Here is a 22,605-nt window from a genome sequence, read left to right as displayed (position 1 = left end):
GGGATAAGCATACAAACAGTGCGGCTTCTCAGTCTAGCACTACTGTTTATAGAAGCTCATGTAATGACTGATCAAGGTGACCAATAATGCTAACATGTTCTATTAATATGAAATGAAAACAAAATATGTTTTGGGGAGAAGAATTAAAAAAATTCACATCAACGTTGTGGGTAAAGCCTCGTCATCTTGGAATACTTAATTGATTCCAATTCCGTGTGAATTACGTTTTAGGATATTTGATGCTTACATTGTGCCTAATTTATTGTATTGGTCTGAGGTTTAGGGGTTGGATCGTGTAGTAAATATATAAACCAACACATGTTTGCACGTAAACCTTTCCTTGGAGTGATGATGATCTGCCACGGATATGAGAATACGCCTCGGATTGGAGTCCCGCCCTGGGCCCACTTGCACAAAGCGATCTTAGCGCTAAGATTATTGTAAGCCTATGTTAAAGTATGTGAGTTACGATCATCTTAGCGCTAAGATCGCTTTGTGCAAGTGGGCCCTGGATCTGCGTTCTACTCGACACCCACCTGCACAGTATTGGGTGAATGTGGCCTTACGCTGTGTATATTGTTGCATTGAACGTTCTATAAAATTCAGGATTAGATTATTGCCTGTGCCAAATGATAGATATCCAAAAACGTTATTATGCTTCTCAAGCAGGGAATCGTGGCAAAAGTAGTTGTATTTACCAATTAAGCTTTTTGTTGTTTCGTATTGGATTTGGCTATCTGTGCCATTATGTGGTAAATAATCCCTTTTCGAGGCATTAATAACAAAGTTATGATATTCGTTTGAACTACACGCCTTTCCTTTCAACAATTATAAAACTAGGACTTATGTTTTCCTTAAAGGTACCTTTGAACAGAATTATACCCTAAACATATAACAATTGCAAAATACCATGTTGCCAAGACACAATTTCGTTGCAGTCTAGTGGTAGACTGCGTCTGCCCGGAGAGCGGAAGGATGTACCAAAAGACGTAACAAGACTTGATGTTGCCCCGCCTGGCGCTCGGCAATAATTAGATGGCAAAAACATGGACTGGTCGGGTCGAAGTCAGTACACTGTGTCTGAGTGGGGTATTCATGTTAAACTGCGGCATGGTCTCTGTGTAGGCTACCACTATAAACTCGGCATAATGCCGAACTAGTACACACACACACACACACACACACACACACACACACACACACACACGTCGCTATATTCTTGATCGCGGCGTTAAACCCATTTGACCTCACCTACCTCTAAATAGAAACTGGTATGTAGTTCAAAATCCCTACAGATAAACAGATGATGTTCTTTGAAATTAAGGTCACGTTTAAAAGCCTAACAAAGACTAGACATTCAAGGCATTCTCTTCTGTGTAATATATCTTAGGCTTTAGCGTCTCAAGTGCCATGCTCTGATTACCGCGGACGATAACCTGGATCTCCACAAACAAGTGAACTGTGCTGCCTTTGTATACGCAAGGCAGGTGCACCCTGAAAATCCGGGGTAGAATATGTCTTCAGCAGCCCATACTTTGTAAAAGGCGACAATGCTTGTCGTAAGAGGCTACTATATCGGGATCGGGTGATCAGGCTGGCTGATTTGGTTTGATCCCAATTGCGTGGATCGATGCTCATGATATTAATCACTGGATTGTCTAGTCCAGACTCGATTATTTACAGACCCCCGCCATATAGCTGAAATATAGGTGAGTGCGGCGTAAAACAACAAACCAACCATCCAACCAACGTAAGAGATGACTAACGGGATCGAGTGATCAGGCTCGCTGACTGGCATGATATATCTCGTGGTATCCCAATTGCGTAGAACGATGCTCATGATGTCAATCGCTTGATTGTCTGGTCCAGACTCGATTATTAACAGATCGCCGTCATAGCTGGAGTCGAGTGCGGTTTTAGAAACAAATACAATATTTGAAATAGATTATTGAAGCAGTCAACGCAACTTATTGTATCAAATGTTGACATTATTCATTAATAAGAAAAGAGCTGTTATTTATTGAGTGTGGCGTTAAACAGCAATCCACAAACAAACATGATAAAACGTACAGGATGTTTCTTTTAATTCCTACTGAACTATCTGACTCAGCGCGTATATATAAGGAGATAAGGGTATGATAACTACGTTTAATGAGAGACTAATACGTCCTTTTATGATTATGTAAATTAAACTTTAACATTTCTGTAAGGGTGCTGTCTAGAAGGGATAATTAAGGGTCATTAAAAAAATGCGAAAATAAAGGCAGGTGTTAAATACCCCGTTGACCTACTTTGCTATCCTTTTGTAATATATGCTACAAACATTTGTACAGCGACAACATCAACTCAATACCTTGCCTTTCTGTCTAGCCTCCGTATAAGGCAACGATGACTCAGGATTTGTGGACCAGAGAACAATTCGAGCGTTTTAGGAGAAACGGGTTACGTTCTGAAATTATACCATGACAAGCACATTGACCATGACTTGCAATTATGCAATGACGCACAGCATTTATCTTATCGCATAAGCCACAAAGGCATACCAGGACTCAATACACAATTTAATTAAATAAGTAAACGCTGCGTGTTTTTGAACACAAAACCCGGACACTAACCGTTGAAAGCATGGATGTTAGACCGCTAGCTTTAACTAACCTGTCTAAGTGTGCCTCGAAATAAGCACAATTTACTACTTCCTGAGCATGTTAATTGCTTTCAGAGGGGCTAAATAAGATCAAATATATCGAGTTTCTCTAGTGTTTAATAACCCTTCTCGGATCTCTTTGTAAACATCCCCCCCCCCCCCCCCCCCCAACACCCCACCCCCACCCCCAACATCCCATGATCCACCATACAACATCCAAGCATCCACCATACAACATCTCAGGATCCATCATACAACATCCCAGGACCTTCCACACAACATCTCAGGATCCACCATACAGCATCCAGGGTCCATCATACAACACCCTAGGATGCACAAGAGAACATCCCAGGATCCGCCATACAGCATCCAAGGATCCATCATACCACATCCCAGAATCCAGAACACAACATCGCTGGACCAGTTTGACATCCCTGAATTTACAACACAACAACCCAGGATCCACCATACAGTATCCCAGGATCAACCGTAAAACACCCTAATAGCCACAAGACAACATCCCAGGATCCGCCTTTCAACATCCAGGATCCAACAAACAACAACCATGGATCCACCAAACAACGTCCAAGGATCCACCACACAACATCCCAGGATCCACCATACAACGGCCCAGGATCCACCATACAACATCCCAGGATCCATCATACAACAACGAAGGATCCACAATACAACATCCCAGGATCCACCATACAACGTCCCAGGATCCACCATACAACATCCCAGGATCCATCATACAACAACGAAGGATCCACCATACAACGTCCCAGGATCCGCCCAAAACATCATCCAACATCCACCATACAACATCCCAGGATCCACCACACAACATCCCAGTACCCACCACACAACATCCCAGGATCTACCAAACAACGTCCCAGGATCTACCAAACAACGTCCCAGGATCCAGCAAACAGCATCCCGGGATCCACCATACAACACCCTAAGATCAACACGACAACATCACAGGATCACCCATTGAACATCCAGGATCCAACAAACAACACCTATGGATCCACCTACAACAGCCTTGGACCCGAAACACAGCATACCAGGATCCATCAACCAACGGCCAAGGATCCACAACACAACATCCCAGGATCTTACATGCAACATCCCAGGATCCACCATAAAACACCCAAGGATCCACCATACAACATCCCAGGATCCACCACACAACATCCAGGATCCACCATACAGCATCCCAAGATCCATCATACCACATCAAAGGATCCAGAACACAACATCGCTGGACCAGTTATACAACATCCCTGAATCCACAACACAACAACCCAGGATCCACCATACATCAACCCAGGATCCATCATACAACATCCCCGGATCAAAATACATCAGCTTAGGACCCCAAATACAGCATCCCAGGATCCAGCACACAACATCCCAGGATCTACCATAACTACATCCCACGATCCACAACATTACACCCCAGGATCCTCAACACAACATCCAAGTATCCATCATACAACATCCCAGGATCCACCATACAACATCCCAGCATCCACCACACAACATCACAGGATCCACCATACAACGGCCCAGGATCCACCACACAACACCCCAGGATCCTCCATACGACAACCCAGGATGCACAATACAACATGCCACGATACACCATGCAACGACCTAGGATCTGCCAAAAACAGCATCCAACATCCACCATACAACGTCCCAGGATCCACCATACAACATCCAGGATCAACAAACAACACCCATGGATCCATCATACAACAGCCCTGGACCCGAAACACAGCATACCAGGATCCACCAAACAACGTATCAGGATCCACAAGACAACATCCCAGCATCCGCAATTCAGCATCCAGAATCCAACAAACAACACCCAGGGATCCACCATACAACAGACCTGGACCCGAAACACAGCATGCCTGGACCCACCAGACAACGACCCAGGATCCACAACACAACATCCCAGGATCCAGCACACAACATCCAAGGATCTACCATACAACATCCCAGGATCCACCATACAACATCCCAGGATCCACCACACAACATCCCAGGACCCTCTTTACAACATCCCAGGACCTACCATACAACATCCCAGGATCCACCATACAACATCCCAGGATCCACCACACAACATCCCAGGACCCTCTTTACAACATCCCAGGACCTACCATACAACATCCCAGGATCCACCATACAACATCCCAGGATCCACCACACAACATCCCAGGATCCACCATGCAACATCCTTGAAGTTTATATACAAGATCCAGCACCTATTAATAATATTTGTCCATTTGCATGGCGCTTTTCCATGCTGGATATTTTCTGACAATATTGGGGGTGGTGGGCTAGCCTAGTGGTTAAAGCGTTCGCTCGTCACGCCGGAGACCCGGTCTCGATTCCCGACATGTGTATTATGTGTGAGCCTATTTCTGGTGTCCCCCGCCTTGATATTGCTGGAATATTGCTAAAAGCCGCATACAAACATACTCAATCAATCTGCTTATTTCTGACCTGTGCGCTGGTCACAGAACCACGTGCCTCCAGGTCCCCAGACTACATCCCTGTAGCTACCAGGGGCGGTCGGGTAGCCTGGTGGTTAAAGCGTTCGTTCGTCACGCCGAGACCCGGGTTCGATTCCCGACATGGGTACAATGTGTGAAGCCCATTTCTGGTGTCCCCCGCCGTGATATTGCTGGAATGTTGCTAAAAGCGGCGTAAAACCAAACTCACTCACCCACTCACTGTAGCTACCATAAAACATCCCAGGACATTATATATAACATCCCTGGATCTCATTAACAACATTCCAGGACATCATACACAACATCCCTGGATCTCATTAACAACATTCCAGGACATCATACACAACAACCCTGGATCTCATTAACAACATTCCAGGACATCATACACAACATCCCAGGAGCTCATTAACAACATTCCAGGACATCATACACAACATCCCTGGAGCTCATTAACAACATTCCAGGACATCATACACAACATCCCAGGAGCTCATTAACAACATTCCAGGACATCATACACAACATCCCTGGATCTCATAAACAACATTCCAGGACATCATACACAACATCCCAGGACATTATATATAACATCCCAGGAGCTCATTAACAACATTCCAGGACATTATACACAACATCCCTGGATCTCATAAACAACATTCCAGGACATCATACACAACATCCCTGGATCTCATAAACAACATTCCAGGACATTACACACAACACCTCATGAGATCAAAAACAACACCCCAGGACATTATACACAACATCCCTGGACCTTCTACACAACATCCCAGGATCTGTGAATGGAAAGGCCAGACATGGAGTTATAGTCCCAAGACATCCTAGGTCTCTCGGCGACTCTGCTGACAGACCACAGAAATGTACAGAAATGTTTCTCCTCGGGTTTCGGCGCGGGGGCTTTTCTCTTCCCCTTGCATGCACTAGTGTTTGTTTTCCCCAACACGCGGAGCGTTTATCCTTCTCAGAGAGGCGAGTCCCCCACCGTAACAAGTATCTGTACATGTTATCGGCGAGTAATGATTCATTTATCTTTTCCATCCAATCAGTGTGATGATCACATATCCTGGTTGTCAGAAGTAACGAAAGCGAGCGTAAAATATCACCACGTATAAATAATGTCATTGACGCATGGCCGAAATGACCAAATGACCTTTGAAAAAATACTTCTTGGAACAATTTTGACCATTATACGCAGAAGGCTGTATGGTACTGATAGGTTTGTGACCACACCATGCCGGATTCTTGTACACGACGCAGCATGTACGAGTAGCACGAAATACGTTTTGCAATGAAGTTTGTGTGTTGTTTAACGCCGAACTCAGCAATATTCAAGCTATATGACGGCGGTCTGTAAATAATCCAGTCTGAACCAGACAGTCCAGTGGTTGACGTCATGAGCATCGATCTATGCATTAGAGACACGATGACATGCATCAACCAAGCCAGCGAGCCTGACCCCCCTATGCCGTTAGTCGGCTCTTATGACACCCATTGTCACCTTTTTACGGCATGGATCTAACCCGGATCTTCACCAGTATTTGGCAACAAAGACATAAAGGAGCCTGGGGTTGCGTTTAATGTCGCAGTTGCCAAGACACAAACATACCGTAAAACTTGATATAAGATAGCCGCGCGATAACTCGCAAAGAACAATGAAGAAGGAGGCGTGGTATATTTTACGATGAAACATCATTTCTGGAGATTCGAACATACGCTCGCATCTTGATGACGCCCTAACTTGGACAATGTTATTTTTGGAGAGGGTAGTGAGTACGTTTGAGAATAAACAGGGAGTAAGCTTTATTTTGATACGAATAAATATGTTTAAGGCTTGTAAATTTTCTAAACATAAAGATTTCTGTGCATAATGTACATATGTCATATAAAAAATACGTAATTGTATATGACTCGTGGTCGTTGTGCGCGTTTGCTTATTCTCCCCGCAGTGTTTTATTGTGCCGTATACAACTCCCCCTCGTCGTTTGTTTTAAAATCGGACAATTAAAATGATAGCTTCTATTGAAATACGCTAGTTTTGACTTGGGTGTAAATATGCCGAGATCACATATCGCCCTTGTTCATATATAGATTTTGTCGTTTTTTATAGTTAAAGGGCATACAGTTTCATAACTTTAATCACAACATCGTATTTCTGTGCATTAAGTTCACTGTCTGTGAATGTCGCGAATGTGACAACAGTGATATGTTGCGAAGTGAAAAAGCATATAATTTCAAGAATAATTTATAAATTGACAAAACGACGACAAGCAGTTCGCATTGATGTAAGATGGTTGGTGGAGTTAGCTCCCCTTACACAGAACGCGCGAGGTCCTGACACTGCACACAGCCTGAACCAGAATCTGGACATTTTTTCATCAAACCCCAAAAGTAGTGAGTATTTGTCTGTATGTCTTTGGAAATGCCAATCTAGTCTATTGAGAAAAGGTTCACGACAGACTTACAGTTTCGTAAATGAATTTACGTTTTTAACTCGTTTTATCAGATTTGTGTTGTTTATCTGTTGGCGTGACAGCTTTACCTCCCTTTAGTCATTTGTAATATTTCTAGCGGCAGGTAGTTGAGACTAGTGAATTAACGCCCTTGGATCCGACCTGCTCTTCAAAGAAAATGCAATTTCCACAGTGTTATAGCTCGCACTGTATAGTATGTGTTTACCTCAAGAAAATTATCCTGTATATTCATCAGTGACAAAGTCGCAGTTGGTTATATGAGTATTCTCTGAATATGTTAACGATGTCTCGATTCATTTCTCATCGGTCTTCCCTGGGCCCTGTTAGGGCTTGATTAATGCTGACTGCTCCTTTGCTTGGCATATAGCGTTTCTCTCTGATTTACTCAGTATTACTTCATGTCTAGTCATTTAAAAACCTCTGTAAATATATCTTCAACTGTTTTGCAGGGTTAATTGTATGGAGTATATTTCTCGGGTCACGTAGGGGGCACGGGTGGCCCAGTCGTCTAAGGCGCCGCGATTCGCTGTGCAGAGTTGCGTCCCCTTGGGCAAGCCAGAAACCTATGATTGTGGGTTCGAATCCTGGTTCCCCCGATTATGTTTCTAGGTTTGTCAGCACCATACCCGTGCTCGTGGGTTTCACCGAAGTGGTTAACGTCTCAAACCTGCATCACTTCGGGCTTTCCTCCCACATTAAGCTGACACGCCGTGATATAACTAGAATACTGTTAAAAGCGGCGTTAAACACAACTCACTCACTCACTCACTCACTCGGGTCACGTGTGGCCGAGTCGTCCGAGACGCCGCAGTTCTCTTTGCAGAAAAACGTCCCACACGCACCCCAGAACCATGACCGTGGGTTCAACGACTTACATCACTTCGGGCTTCATCCCGTAAAGATCCGGGGTAGAATAGGTTTCCAGAAACCCATGCTTGCCGTAAAAAGCGACTATGCTTGTCGTGAGAGGTGACTAACGGGATCCGGTGGCCAGGCTTGCTGACTTGGTTTGATGCATTTCATCGTATCTCAATTGCGTGGATAGATGCTCATGATGTCAATCAGTGGATTGTCTGGTCCAGACTCGATTATTTACAGACCGCCGTCATACAGCAGGCATGGGTTGCTGAAGACCTATTTTACCCCGGATGTTCACGGGCCCGTAACAAAGCGTTGTCCTGACTTACTGACTGCAGCACTCACTCACTCACCATCTTCCCGAGGCAAGAGAGTTAACTGACTTTAAAAGTCCCGTTTCCACCCTTGCCGAACAAGGCTGGAATTACTGGGCTCGGTTGTAGCGCCACCAGTGGCTATTACCAGTTATGTCCCTTCTAAGTCTCTCCTATGGACCAATCAGATTCCACCTCTCGTATCACTTGCGTTTTCTTCACACAAAAAGGTGGCTCCCGGTCAGGACGATCTGAACGATAATCAAGATCTATATTGTGATAAAACGGGTCTTACATCGCAAAATGCATCAAATCACGTGGGCACCTTGATTAAAAGCATAAAAAGATTTGGAAAATGTCTGCTGACAACGAGTTGGCGGTGCACATGATTTGCAAATCCTGCAATCGACCGAAATCTGCACGACAGTTAACGAACCGGATTTCGATTTCGGTGCGCGCTTTGATTGGACTATGCATAGACTCGTTAGTCCAGCCAAAATGTAACTCCATAATACCAGCCTGGTTCGGCAAGGGTGGAAACTGGACTTTTATAGTCAGTTAACTCCTTTGCCTTGGGAAGATGCTCACTCACTGACACACACATACTTGTTTTTATAGATAAGAAGAACTGTCAATTATTATAACTACAAAGAGATCGCGTTCGAAAGCTTGTTCCTGATTTTGTTAGTCGGGAAAGTTTCTCCTGTGAAATTGCAGATAGCATATGTTCACCATACAATAGTTGAAACCAGTCTTGAATTTTTATTTTTGTATATTCTCTTGTTTTAACAAACTGTTGTTTTATGACGTGTATGTATGTCTGAGGTTGTCAGAGAGCGCGACTGTTGTCATGAAAAAGTTATCAAAAACACACTTATAAGGCTAGGGACTTAATGAATATCGGTAAATTGAACAGATATCTATATTCTAAACTAACGATCACTACAAAACATGTGCCTGTTGACGATATTCAGTACAGCCGTTTTCCAATGAAGGTTAAATAGGGAGGCGTTTTAGCTAGTCCTTGTCTCTACGTGCTTCAAGTTGTCGAAGCGCATATTTTACCGGTAAAAAGACCGGAAGCGACATGTTGGACCGTCACTCATATTTTTTTAAATTAAGAGTTGTCACACATGACAAAAGCCTCAGAGCCATCGGGCGCGATTGTATCTAAAACAAAAACAACATCAACTCCGTTGTGAACCTACAGAACAAATGCAAGTAACTGCTATGGTCAGATACATGGAAACCTTATACAGATCACCAGTTATGTACCTTGAGGAATATTTGAAGACGAGTGCCACTTTTTTCTCGTATGTCTAATGTTGTTCCATACTCAGAAATACATATCCATCCCAGCGTCTATAACTTTAGTGTTTTGTTAAATAGCTCTAATTTTACTATTGCATCATTTGTTTATGTTTATTTATTGAGCAATGATATACAGGAGAAATCTTATTTCATCAAAACATTTTACAACTCATCAGACTGTTTCTAAATTCTGATCTAAAGGATGAAAGAACTGACATTACCAGAGAACATTTAGAGCTAATGGGGAGTATTTCGACAAATTCAAAAAGAGAATATGAACGGGTGATGAAATATGGGTCAACCGCTATGATCCCGCGTCAAAACGTCAATATATGAAATGGCACCATTCCGCTTCTCCGGCACCAAAGAAATTCAAGTCTTCAAGATACTTGAAGAAAGTTATGGTCATTATATTCTGGGATACGTTTTCTACGTTTTCATGACAATGCCTCTTCTGACACACCTGACATACTGAAAAGGATGTAAAACTGTTATCGTGGTGGTGAAATCGTGTTAAACGTCGCGTCCAAGATTATCGCACTTATATAGCGACGTGCATGTATGTGTATGTGTGGCTTCTTGTACGAGTCCGGACTGATGCCGATTTATAGTGCTAGCTCACTGAGATATCATGTCGCAGTTTAACATGAATACCCTACTCAGACACAGGTTACTGACTCCGAACCGACCAGTCCTTGTTTAAGCCCCTTAATGCCGAGCGCCAGACAGGGTCACAACAAGTACCATCTTTTAACGTCTTTTGGTATGCCGCGGCCGGGGATCGAACCACGGACCTTCCGCTCTCTGGGCGGACGCTCTACCACTAGACCACGGAGGCGGTCCAAAACTGTTATGGAAATGGTTATATTCTGCAATCCATGTGTTGTGGCATAAACCATAGTGCAATGTCCTGGAAATCAAAGAACCATTTTTAACCAATGACTTGAAAAAGTAGAATTGTATCTCTGTGTATCGTAGCAAAGTAACATGCAGTCGTTGTTCCGTTTTTCAGAGTTCGAGCCTGCGAAAAGAAATTAGAAAAAATCAATTTCTTCAAACTAAGACACGAACTAAAGGTGTGTTTCCTGAAATGTTTCAGGAATATTACTTCAAAGGTTGGTTTAAGAAGGTTTACCTTTTCTTCGGGTATGTCGTCACATAGACAGTTACCCCGTTCACATCCGTGGTTGTCAGCAACCCTTGCTTGTTGCAAGAGACGACAAACGGAGTAAGGTGGTCAGACACGCTGAAGACCTTTTCTACCCCGGAATTTCCACGGGTTTCAAGGCTTTCTGTGTGCCTAGCAACTACATCAACGTCATCTACTGAGCTACTCCATCGATACGATTGCGGTGAGATGCAGGATGCCAGTTTGCAATTACAGTTTCTCGGGCACCAAATTGTGGCTTCCACTGAAGGGAGTCCTAATAATAATAATAACACAAACAACTCATAGTGATAATAATCTCCATAACGCTAGGTATACGCAAAGTGTAATGCATTGACAACAGTGTAACTGGGCATATACTGTTGCCGTCGTGTATTTCAAAGGACTTGTGTTTGAGCATTTAACATTAAAAACGCCTAGTTTTAGCGGTAATACCTACAACATTTGGCGAAATGACATTTTGAATTCCATCAATGACATCACTAATATTTAAATACACCCCACTTACGTTAGAATCCAAAGCATTTACGTTCAAGTATCTAGCATAAGCGTAAATCTCTAGGGCATTGACTCTACAGCAATGACCTTTCGAACTGCAGAACTAACGTCAACGTCCAGCGCATTGCCGTTAAAGTATACACAAGCTTATACCTCTACGACAGTAACGTAAGAATCTACAGCTCTGACGTTAAACTCTTACGCACTGACATAATAACAATGACAATGGTGTTATAAACAACATTGACGTTACAGCAAAGTAATTCTATAACACTAGGGTTGAAGTTTGGCTTCTTCTTTCAAATGCGTTAAGAACTGCAGATGTGACGGTAAGATGTTCAGAATTGACGCTAAGATCTGCAGTATTGACGTTAAAAGATGCAACACCGACGTCAATATTGAAATCATCATAACGTTAAAACTCAGTACCATTGTTGAAACTTACCACCACCTTGCTGTAGACATCAATGGCGTATTTCAGATCCTTAAACTTTGATTAAGTTGGGTATGTGGTAGGTGCTGAGCCAGTCGTACAGCTGCAGATCATTTTTGGAGCCAGCAAACGCATACTGAGGAGCATGGATGTGGGTGTCCACCAAACCAGGCATCAGAAACTGCCTGTGAATTAGAAAACTCTGACGGATCACGAGAATTTGGTCGGCAGTACCTTTTCTATATGCTTATCAGGAGTCGACTCAAATGGATAGAGTGGGAAGGCTTGGTTGATTACGTGTTATAGTCCTGATATTGAACGACTGGATTATTTACAGGCCGTCATCATATTGCTTAAATATTGCCTGTCTGTGGCAGAAGCAACAAACAAAATAATAGGAAACAGAAATCAGCAATTTAAATTTATGGTACATGTATCATACATTTCAGATAAATAGGACACACAACTTTTGGCTCCGATAAAAGGATGACAATCATGTCATTCGTGAATTGAGTGCCGTGTATATATCCATGATAACGCTTACGGTTTCAGGGTATCTGCCAAAGGACACTTACCCCTTAACCCGGAAATTGCCCCCAAATAACATAGCAATGGACAAGTATCCAAGGAAAGTTTGTTTCAATATTACAGTTTGCTTCTTGCAACATTGAAGCTCAGATTCAATGTATTCAAATGTCTAGTTCCTCAGAATAATTTAGTTACAAATGTATTGGTGTGAGTGATCCCTTAATTATATGAACATAGGCTAAAATACTCCACTTATCTGTTTTTTAGACACTTGTAATGTGGAATATTTTCGGGGGCACATTTCTTGTAATGAGGAATATTTTCGGGGGTACTTTTCCTGAGGGGGCAGTCTATTTCAAGAAACCTCTCTGACGAAACCAATAGTCTGTGGCACAATGTAAGAATACATTACTTATCCCCCTTCGTGCCTGTAATATAAACAATGTTCGAATCTACTCACTTTACGTGAACGATATTTGGTATCTGAATATGCAAATCAAAACTTACCATTTCTCCAGATGTCTGATGTTGCCACGAGGCACACTGTATTTGCTAATCAAATCGGGAAGGCGCGTTTCATGTTCGATGAATATTAGAATTAGAGACATTAGACGATACTTCAACACGCCTACATGGATAGGCGGGACAAATGATATTTTACTCTTTCAATTTCTGTTGATCACGATGATTTCTGCGGGGAAGTTATGTTTAATATTGAAGCAATGGAAGACAGATCATGACAGATAATTCATTGGTCTCTATTTTGATGTAATACTCTTGTTATGATGTTTTGGAATGGATGTGAAATGAAATTTGGCTCTGTAGTTACATTTACATTATGTATTTATATGCCCTCCACAAACCAATCGTTGGTAATATCGTCCAAAATTTCATATCCCGATTGGACTATATTTTACCTGTCCCAGTTTATGTAAATAGAAAACGTCAAAGCCATAAAATAACCAGCCTCGATTATCAGACGAAACATGTTCAATTGGGAGAAAAAGGAAATTGATCATTAAAACTTAGTGATGACACCAGGTGTTTGCGAAAAGGATAAGCATGTCCTGACCTACCCGTAGCACCCACCACTCATAAATTTGCATAAAAATGTTTGTGTTTGTTGCCTGACGCCCTACAGCATTATTCCTGCCACGCGATGACGGCAGAATGGTATATAATATAAGGTCACAAGCTGTTGCAGAATACCTTTTCATATAAATCAAGATGTTACTTTAAGTAATTTTGCAATATGTAATTGGAACTCGAAGGAAATTGAATTTGCTGTAATACGTACTAAAATTACCTGTTTGCTTCATTTCATTAAAGCCAAAAATCAGAAATGCAAATAAAAAGGAGTGAAAACAGGCTACGTATTTCCATTCACACAACGCGTGTCAGCATAAACTAGGCCAGAGCAATGCAGATCTTTGACGCTTGATGAAACCAATGAGATCCCAGTTCCAAATCGCTAAACTGAAGTTGATTTGTCTCGATACTTCCATGGCAGTATAAGGGTAATGCTATTTTTCAGGACATTATCATTTGAAGAAGCCTGAGGTCTGCCATTTTCAGTGCGAAGAAGAAGGTTGAAGAGACCGAGGCCTAGGGTTTCTACAAATGACAATGACTAGAAAAATAGCGTTACCTTTATTGAAGCTAAAATGCAGAGAGTTTGTCCTCAGCATGATAATATCCCTAAATCATTCCAATCATTCCAGTCAAACAAAAACAGCACATGGGGGCTATTATATACGAAGGGTACACCAACGATGAGTGTGACACTGGCCTAGACACGTCTTTAACGATGAATTTCGAATCGGCCAACATGGTACAGAAACAGGTTTATGGACATTGACTTGTAATTGAATTGAAAACGGCTGACAGCGAAATGATGGACCGATGATGAATACCTGGGACCTGCAAGGAAGTTCAGAATATCAGAATTCTGCCAACACGTTTCACGTCGCTGCGTATTCGCGTTTCAAACCATCTGCAATCTACGGAGTGCCTCTGTTCATACAGCAGTATTAATTGGATACTCGGTGGGACGAGTTAGTAATGTGACCGTTAACCTTCAAGGACGCAACAAGCCAGTTTGGGTTGTATACTCCCCAGAACGATGAGAACATCAAGGGCACTCTGATCCATTGATGAGGGTAATGAAGTTAGCGCTTTGAGCATGCACCGTGTGGATACAGAGGCATGCGCAATATAAGAGCACACATAATTATGTATCATTATGCGATCGGTTTTAATTCACATGATGTATCTTTATGTTCAAATACCAAGACCATAACATCAATTTACACCATCATACTTGAACCACTAAATTGTCACCTCTAGAAAAAATTAGGCAACCCGTGAAATGTCTAGATCTCAAGTACACGCCACTGTCTAACGTCATAAGGTTTCTAAAAGTAAGGCTCTGGTGATGTTACGAAAGGGACAATAAACTCCAGTCGTCTTCGTTCCCTGTGTTCTCACTATCGACGGCTGTTTGCGTTCCGGGTACCGGTTAGTCAGTTGCAGACTTGCTCACTGCGTTTTGACAAGAGGCCTTTCTTCGAGCTCGGGTTTTCTTAATGTGTACATGTACGTGGATGGGTTGATAATGACTCTCTGGTACATCGTTATCGGCTGGTGAAATTGTGTTCCGTCTGATTAGCGTTTCAGGTGCCAACTAACGAGTTATATCTTAATGCTCATGCTTCAGCAAGTCGCAGTGTGTCGGATTGCCAGTATTGTCATTGATGTATTATTATGGTTATCAGTTTCAATGGCAAAAACAGCTTATAATAGTTTCTTACAATATTGGGGGCGGTCGGGTAGCCTACTGTTTAAAGCGTTCGTTCGTCTCGTTGTTGACCCAGGTTCGATTTCCCACATGGGTACAATGTGACGAGCTCATTTCTGGTGTCCTCCGCCGTGATATTGCTAGAATGTTGATAAAAGCGGCGTACAGCCATAATCAAACTCATTCTTACAATATTGAAATATCTCAAGATTGTTTATTCCAAGATTGGACATAACACATTCGTTTCAGTTTTAAATTAACCTAGCTTGCCCCTCTCAGCTCCAATAACCATGTCGTTGTGAGTAACCATATCCTCTTCTTTCGTTGAGTGTACAAACGAGCCATGGAAAATAGACGGAGTTTCAGCCATTGTGGATCCTTTCTAAACAGATTCACGTTGAAGAAATGAAACATTCATCATGTTACAGATTGAAGTATAAACAGGGGAACGGCTTGGTAACATAATCGGGCGACACGGGTGGCCAAGTCGTCTAAGGCGCCGCAATTCGCTGTGCAGAGTTGCGTCCCTTGGGCACGCCAGAAACCTATGATTGTGGGTTCGAATCCCGGTTCGCCCCAATTATGTTTCTAGGTTTGTCAGCACCATACCCGTGCTCGTGGGTTTCACCGAAGTGGTAAACGTCTGCGACCTGCATCACTTCGGGCTTCCCTCCATGAAGCTGACACGCCGCGATATAACATGGATATACTCCTCTGTCAAAAGCGGCGTTAAACCCAACTCACTCACTCGTAATATAATAATGATCCGTTGTGAAGAGTTTCGCGGAGTTATGGTGACAGGATCCGATGGACAGGATCTACGACCTACGACATATACAATACAAGTACTTGGTACCAAAGTATGAAACAGAACACGAACATGTAATTGTGACAATCGTCTTGTCATAAAAAAATACACATTAGGTATATCAAATCTAAATATTGATATCCATTGATACATCAACCTAAACAAGGAAAAACCTTTGATGTTGACAGGCCCCAGTGTTCTCTTGTCACATGCTACACACAGCGAGAAGAGCTGGAATGGTTGACAGCAAGTTGCCTCATAAGTATACATCTAAATAGATGTATGTGTAACATGTGTGGCTGAATATGTTCATGCCAATAAAAGCTGGCATTAGTAAATTGGAACATATAGAGTAGCACAGTCAAGCACAGTATCTGCTCCTGGTCTTGTCTTGAAGAAAAATGTGGTACACAATTCTTTTCGTTCATCACCTATTGTCCAATCTGTGAGGGAGTGCATCATCCTGATAGCCCTTGCAGTACAGTCATATTCCCTCCTATTCATTCATATCTTAAGGAACCGGTAATACGCTATCCTATTATGTCGCCACCTCAGATCAATACATTCACTTGAGCGCAGGATGTTGCATATAAATGTGTAAATGAGTTAATCAAGAGCCATGAGGGTGCCAACCACACTCACCCACACACCCCTCATATTAGTGTACACGACCGGTACAAGTATATTAAGCTGAGATTTTCAATCAGAATGCATAACCATGGGGGCTCACAAGTTAAGGGATTATACTTTATCGATTTTATTGAAAAGTTTTTTTCAAGATTAAATAATGACATCTTCGTACCTGATAAAAATTTCATGACACACATCGTACTGCATGGGAAGGGGTTGGCACCCTCAGACAAAGAAATGGCATAAAACAACAGTTTATTTAGATAACGTACTCACAAATGAATATTTTTTTATATAGATGGAAGGAGTTATGGATTTTATGAATAGTTAGTCACTGTTTCTTGCCGATTACCATGAATGCATCCAAGGTATGATCATGGTATTAACCTGTGTTGTAACCTGAAATAATAAATTCACAACGAACATATTAAGTGTGTTTTGATAGTGATCAGATGATTACACATGATAAAACCCATGTTGAACAGACCATATCCTTTTATGTTTCTTTTATGTTTAAAATTCACACTTCAACACATCAGTAATTTTATACTTGTCTCTCTTTATTGCAATATATATCTGCATTTAACAATGTCATAACATCAATTAGTATTTATGTGTTGTACATAACTGTGAAAACATTACATTACAATGAATAACATATCATCAGTAAAATAATGTAAACAAAACAGCATTTAGACATATCAACAAGGAATACTTTTGAGGTTACATTTGCATTTATGTCATGAATACAGTTGATTAAACTAAACCAATTAAATCAGATTTGCTACATAATGTCCAACATTGATTCTTTATACTACAGTGGTAAGGGAAATAAATTGTCAACATATATGGAAAAAACAAGAAGCTACAAATATACACAACTACTAAGGTACATGTACCAGCCACGTCTTCTGAGGAAATCAGTATGATTTCTTATCTATTGGAACACATCTGTGTAATTTCCTACTTTTCAAAAAGTATAATTATCAGAATGTTGTAATAAATGAATCAGTTTAATAACACCTGCGGCCTTTATCGAATGGATACAGTGTTAGCTCAGCTTCGGACTTACGTGTCATAAGTTGTGGCAGCGCACAACCAGTAACCAGACCCAAGTGACAGTTGGACGGTCGCTATTATCATTTCAAAACAAGAGTTATCGCCCTTTGGGACAAATATAATACCCGTTATCCACTAGGCTACCCCGCCTGATTATTACTTCAGAACATGTTAACACTTAAACGATTTTAAATAAAACAAACCAAAAGAACATCAACGGAGTTGTCAACCCGTTTAAAAAAAGCAAATAACTGTTATGGTCAGATACATGGAACCTTATTACATATGACAAGATAGGCTTTAAGACGAGTATGAAATTGTTCTCGCGTGTTCAGCATATGCTATGCTGAGAAACACATATCTTAAAACAATATTACTATATCCGTCTTAGCGTCTTTAAATGTACACATTTTTTCAAATAGTTCTAAGATCTCACAGATGCACCTACAATCTATGTTTGTTTTTTTATCACGCAATGATATACACGAGCAATCTTATTTTCATAACAAAACTGTCCTGCTCATCACAATGTATGGTATTATGTACAATAGGCTTGTGGCATTCTCAGTGCCGAAATAACGATTGAGATTGACATAGAATCAATTGTACACATTCCTCTTCATGCACATTCATTAAAGTGTGTATATTCCCGTTGGTGTTGACACACAAACAGAAGTATGTATTTTAATCTTTCTCTAATATCATCGTCCAGATGTCCGAGTTCCGGCCACAAAGACGTCAATCATGTTACGGTCATCACCTATTAAAACATGCACGCATCTGTAAAACACACATCAATAATATGTCATGTTGGTTTCGGTCATATGGTATTACACACATCAAGGAGTTACTTCCAGTCTACCCACATTCGAAATTACAATGTTCGTTACAAAGCTTGAAACATGCTGATGTGAGGTAAACTGTTAAATCAATCACTCCAGATTGTATTCATTTCAATTGCAAAACTATTATGGACGCACATAGATATTGCTAGTATGGAAAAGAGCTACATACTACTCTTCGGTGAAACCTATTTGTGTGTCAATTAGAGATATTTTGTTTCCTCAAGTAATTGTGTGATGATATGAACTATTTTTATAGGTTGTGTTATCAACGAGCTGTAACTCCATGTACACGAACGTTCAAAATTGGAAGGTATAACAGAAGACAAGGAAGGAACATTTCCCCTTTGGCCCGCAGTGTTCATTTCAACACATGCACTTCCGGGAGATATAACAACGCTAAATGCGCAGGGAAGCACACATGTGCCTAAAGGCGGATATTAGAGATTCGGGTATCATTTCTTCTGATATTTGGACATGAGCAAGTATTTGAATAAAGCTGATTTTCAAAGGAAATGGAGATAAAAACACAACAAAGATATAGTAATAATTCATAATGGTTCATGGTCTTGGCTCATAGATTTTCATTTGAAGTTCGATAAATGAGACGTTTTCGCTTATTTTACCAATAATTAGGTATTTGATCACGTCAGAAGTCCAAACGTGCCAAACTACATACTTACTTCCCGCTGAACATATATTTGTGTGACAAATAGAGATATCTTGCATCAACCAGTACCCTGTGATACTCGAGTTCATTGTGTGGTGATATCAATTACTTAATTCCTTCACGTTCAGACCGAACACAAATGATTTCTTCCGTTATGGTGACTTACCTAAGAAGAGGAACTTCTGTATAATGTCGGAGAAGGTATCGGTAGAGAAGACATCAAATGGTGAATTCTCCACAAGAGGGTCGACAACGATGCCGTCAAAGTCCTTTCCAACTTGAAAGTTCCCTATTGTCTCGTCCAGTCCCATCACTGGAAGACAGAGCCGACATGTGCTTATTACTTACAAGACGCTTTAACATGAGAGATATACATATATAAGAGGACAACGTATACTGAGAGACACTTCGAAACTAAAAGGAACGATGCAATATGATCATTAATACAATATATTAACTCAATGTTGCCCCAAGGTGCGCTTAATTGTCAGAGCACAAGTTGGCAATTGTGAGAATATATGTCTGAATATTAGGAAGTTGTTAATAAGCTTAAGTTCAATTCCCCGAAGCACCAGAATTTCTTTGCGTTCAGGGCATTTAAGTTTTGAAGTTTGACAGGTATCAAAATTAAAAAAAGATAATAAATTAATCTTCAAACAGCGCGTACAGAAATGATTTACCAATATCACAATACATTTATGAAAGAGAAAAATACAAAATGTTCTTGAACCTTCACTTCCGCCTAATGTTGCCAGGCGAAATAGTTCCTTGTATGTTAGTATTTCGTAGTTTTCTCCCCTTTCCTCACGTTGAATAGCGATAGTTTTCGAGACTTGGGAGGCAGAGCGAAGTGCATCTAACATTGAGCAACTGTATCCACCAGAAACGTCTGGAAAGAAATCGAAAAACGAAATGTATTAATTTATCTTTCATAAAACAATTCTCTCATCTAATTCAAGAGAAAGGGACTTGCCTGATAGTGGTGAGTAAAAGAATATATGTTACGTAGGATGGATGATGTCATACGCTTCCATGACAGTTATCCACAAATTGGACCAAAAATAGCAAGTATCAAGTCGATCAGGCAGATGTTAATGAAGTTTATTGTTCATGGTTATTAACGTTATATGTCTACAACATATTCCCTTCACACTCTGTTATCGCTGTCTTTATATCACCTTGTTATTCATTGTGAGATACAATTTGGGTTGATTGTAATCGATTCTTTGAAAATACCTGTTCCAAGTCCAATTTTACATCCCTTTTCCAGCACGTGCCTTACATCAAGGAAGCCGCTTCTCAACCTGAAGAACATCATTTTAATAAAACGTGTGTGGGGGAGAGTTGGGGTTATCGCCGATTTGGACAGTATTTCAGTTGTATTACAGCTAGTCAGATTAATATTGGAGGTATGCCAAAAGAAATGCTTGTTAGACGTTTACAGCGAACTGGTGAATGGTGCCTACAGACCATATCAGGGATACTCTTGGATTGATTCATTGGATCCTGCCAAGACCAAGGGACGAAACGGCCATCTACGACGCCTCAGAGCATCATCACTGTTACAATGAATGGATTTGTCTGCCATACCATCACTGTTGCAGTGAGAGGAACTGTCTCCTGTATCGTCACTGTTACAATGAATAGATTTGTCAGCCATACCATCACTGTTGCAGTGAGAGGAATTGTGCCCTTTTCTCATCAATGTTACAATGAATGGATTTGTCACCACACCATCACTGTTGCAGTGAGTTGTATTGTCTCCTGTATCGTCACTGTTACAATGAATGGATTTGACACCCATACCGTCACTGTTGCAGTGAGTTGTATTGTCTCCTGTATCGTCACTGTTACAATGAATGGATTTTTCTGCCATACCATCACTGTTGCAGTGAGAGGAATTGTCTCATGTATCGTCACTGTTACAATAAATGGATTTGTCACCACACCATCACTGTTGCAGTGAGAGGAATTGTCTCCTGTATCGTCACTGTTACAATGAATGGATTTTTCTGCCATACCATCACTGTTGCAGTGAGAGGAATTGTCTCATGTATCGTCACTGTTACAATGAATGGATTTGTCACCACACCATCACTGTTGCAGTGAGAGGAATTGTCTCCTGTATCGTCACTGTTACAATGAATGGATTTGTCAGCCATACCGTCACTGTTACAGTGAGATGAATTGTCTCATGTGTCGTGACTGTTACAATGAATGGATTTGTCACCCATACCGTCACTGTTGCAGTGAGTTGTATTGTCTCCTGTATCGTCACTGTTACAATGAATGGATTTGTCAGCCATACAATCACTGTTGCAGTGAGAGGAATTGTCTCCTGTATCGTCACTGTTACAATGAATGGATTTGTCACACATACCATCACTGTTGCAGTGAGAGGAATTGTGCCCTTTTCTCATCAATGTTACAATGAATGGATTTGTCACCCATAACATCACTCTTGTTGTGTTTGTTTGTTGTTTAACGCCGCAACATTCCTGTTATAAGACAGGGGTCTGCACATAATGGAGTCTGGATTGGTTGTTGGAGACCTATTCTACCCCGGGTGTTCACGGGTGTTCTGTTGTAGTGAGTTGTATTGTCTCCAGTAAGAGATAGCCCCTTCTCCTTTCTGAATCACTGCAGTTCTTAGCAGATGTCGATATATGTATGAGGGAAATATTAAACGTCAACAACGTCGACATTGGAAGATTCTTACTATACGAACTGCAGTCAAACATGAAAGTTACTACACAATTGATGTCATCTGAAAACAAAATACCTACTATTGGTTTCTTCTCAGGTGATGATAAACATCAACTTCTGTTTTCTATTCTGGTGAGAGGGTAACACTTCATCTTGGTATACTACACACGTCATGTGAGGCAACAGCTAACCTAGTATAGTGCTACATACGTGATTCGGGGCGACATTTACCCTCGTATAGTACAACATACGTGATGTAAGGCGACATTTACCCTCTTATAGTACAACATACGTGATGTAAGACGTCATTGAC

General features: G+C 41.2%; 1 protein-coding gene across 2 annotated transcripts in view; it reads right to left on the bottom strand.

Annotated features, from left to right (window-relative positions):
- Positions 1-18,061: 18,061 nt before the first annotated feature.
- LOC124111163 (guanine deaminase-like) overlaps positions 18,062-22,605 on the bottom strand; it is a 29,727-nt gene continuing 25,183 nt past the window's right edge. For both annotated transcript variants that reach the window (XM_046470779.2, XM_046470778.2), the window contains 4 exons: positions 20,823-20,890; positions 20,317-20,475; positions 19,753-19,899; positions 18,062-18,834 (listed from right to left, as the gene is read on the bottom strand). In XM_046470779.2, the coding sequence (XP_046326735.2) occupies positions 18,776-18,834; positions 19,753-19,899; positions 20,317-20,475; positions 20,823-20,890 (433 nt within the window). In that variant the 3' untranslated portion in view covers positions 18,062-18,775. The remainder of the gene's footprint in view (positions 18,835-19,752; positions 19,900-20,316; positions 20,476-20,822; positions 20,891-22,605) is intronic.

Source organism: Haliotis rufescens, unplaced genomic scaffold (assembly GCF_023055435.1).
Source record: "Haliotis rufescens isolate VD_foot unplaced genomic scaffold, xgHalRufe1.0.p SCAF_9, whole genome shotgun sequence".
Taxonomy (NCBI): Eukaryota; Metazoa; Mollusca; class Gastropoda; order Lepetellida; family Haliotidae; genus Haliotis; species Haliotis rufescens.
Note: the sequence above shows the minus strand (reverse complement) of the source record. Positions and strands in the feature narration are given on the sequence as shown.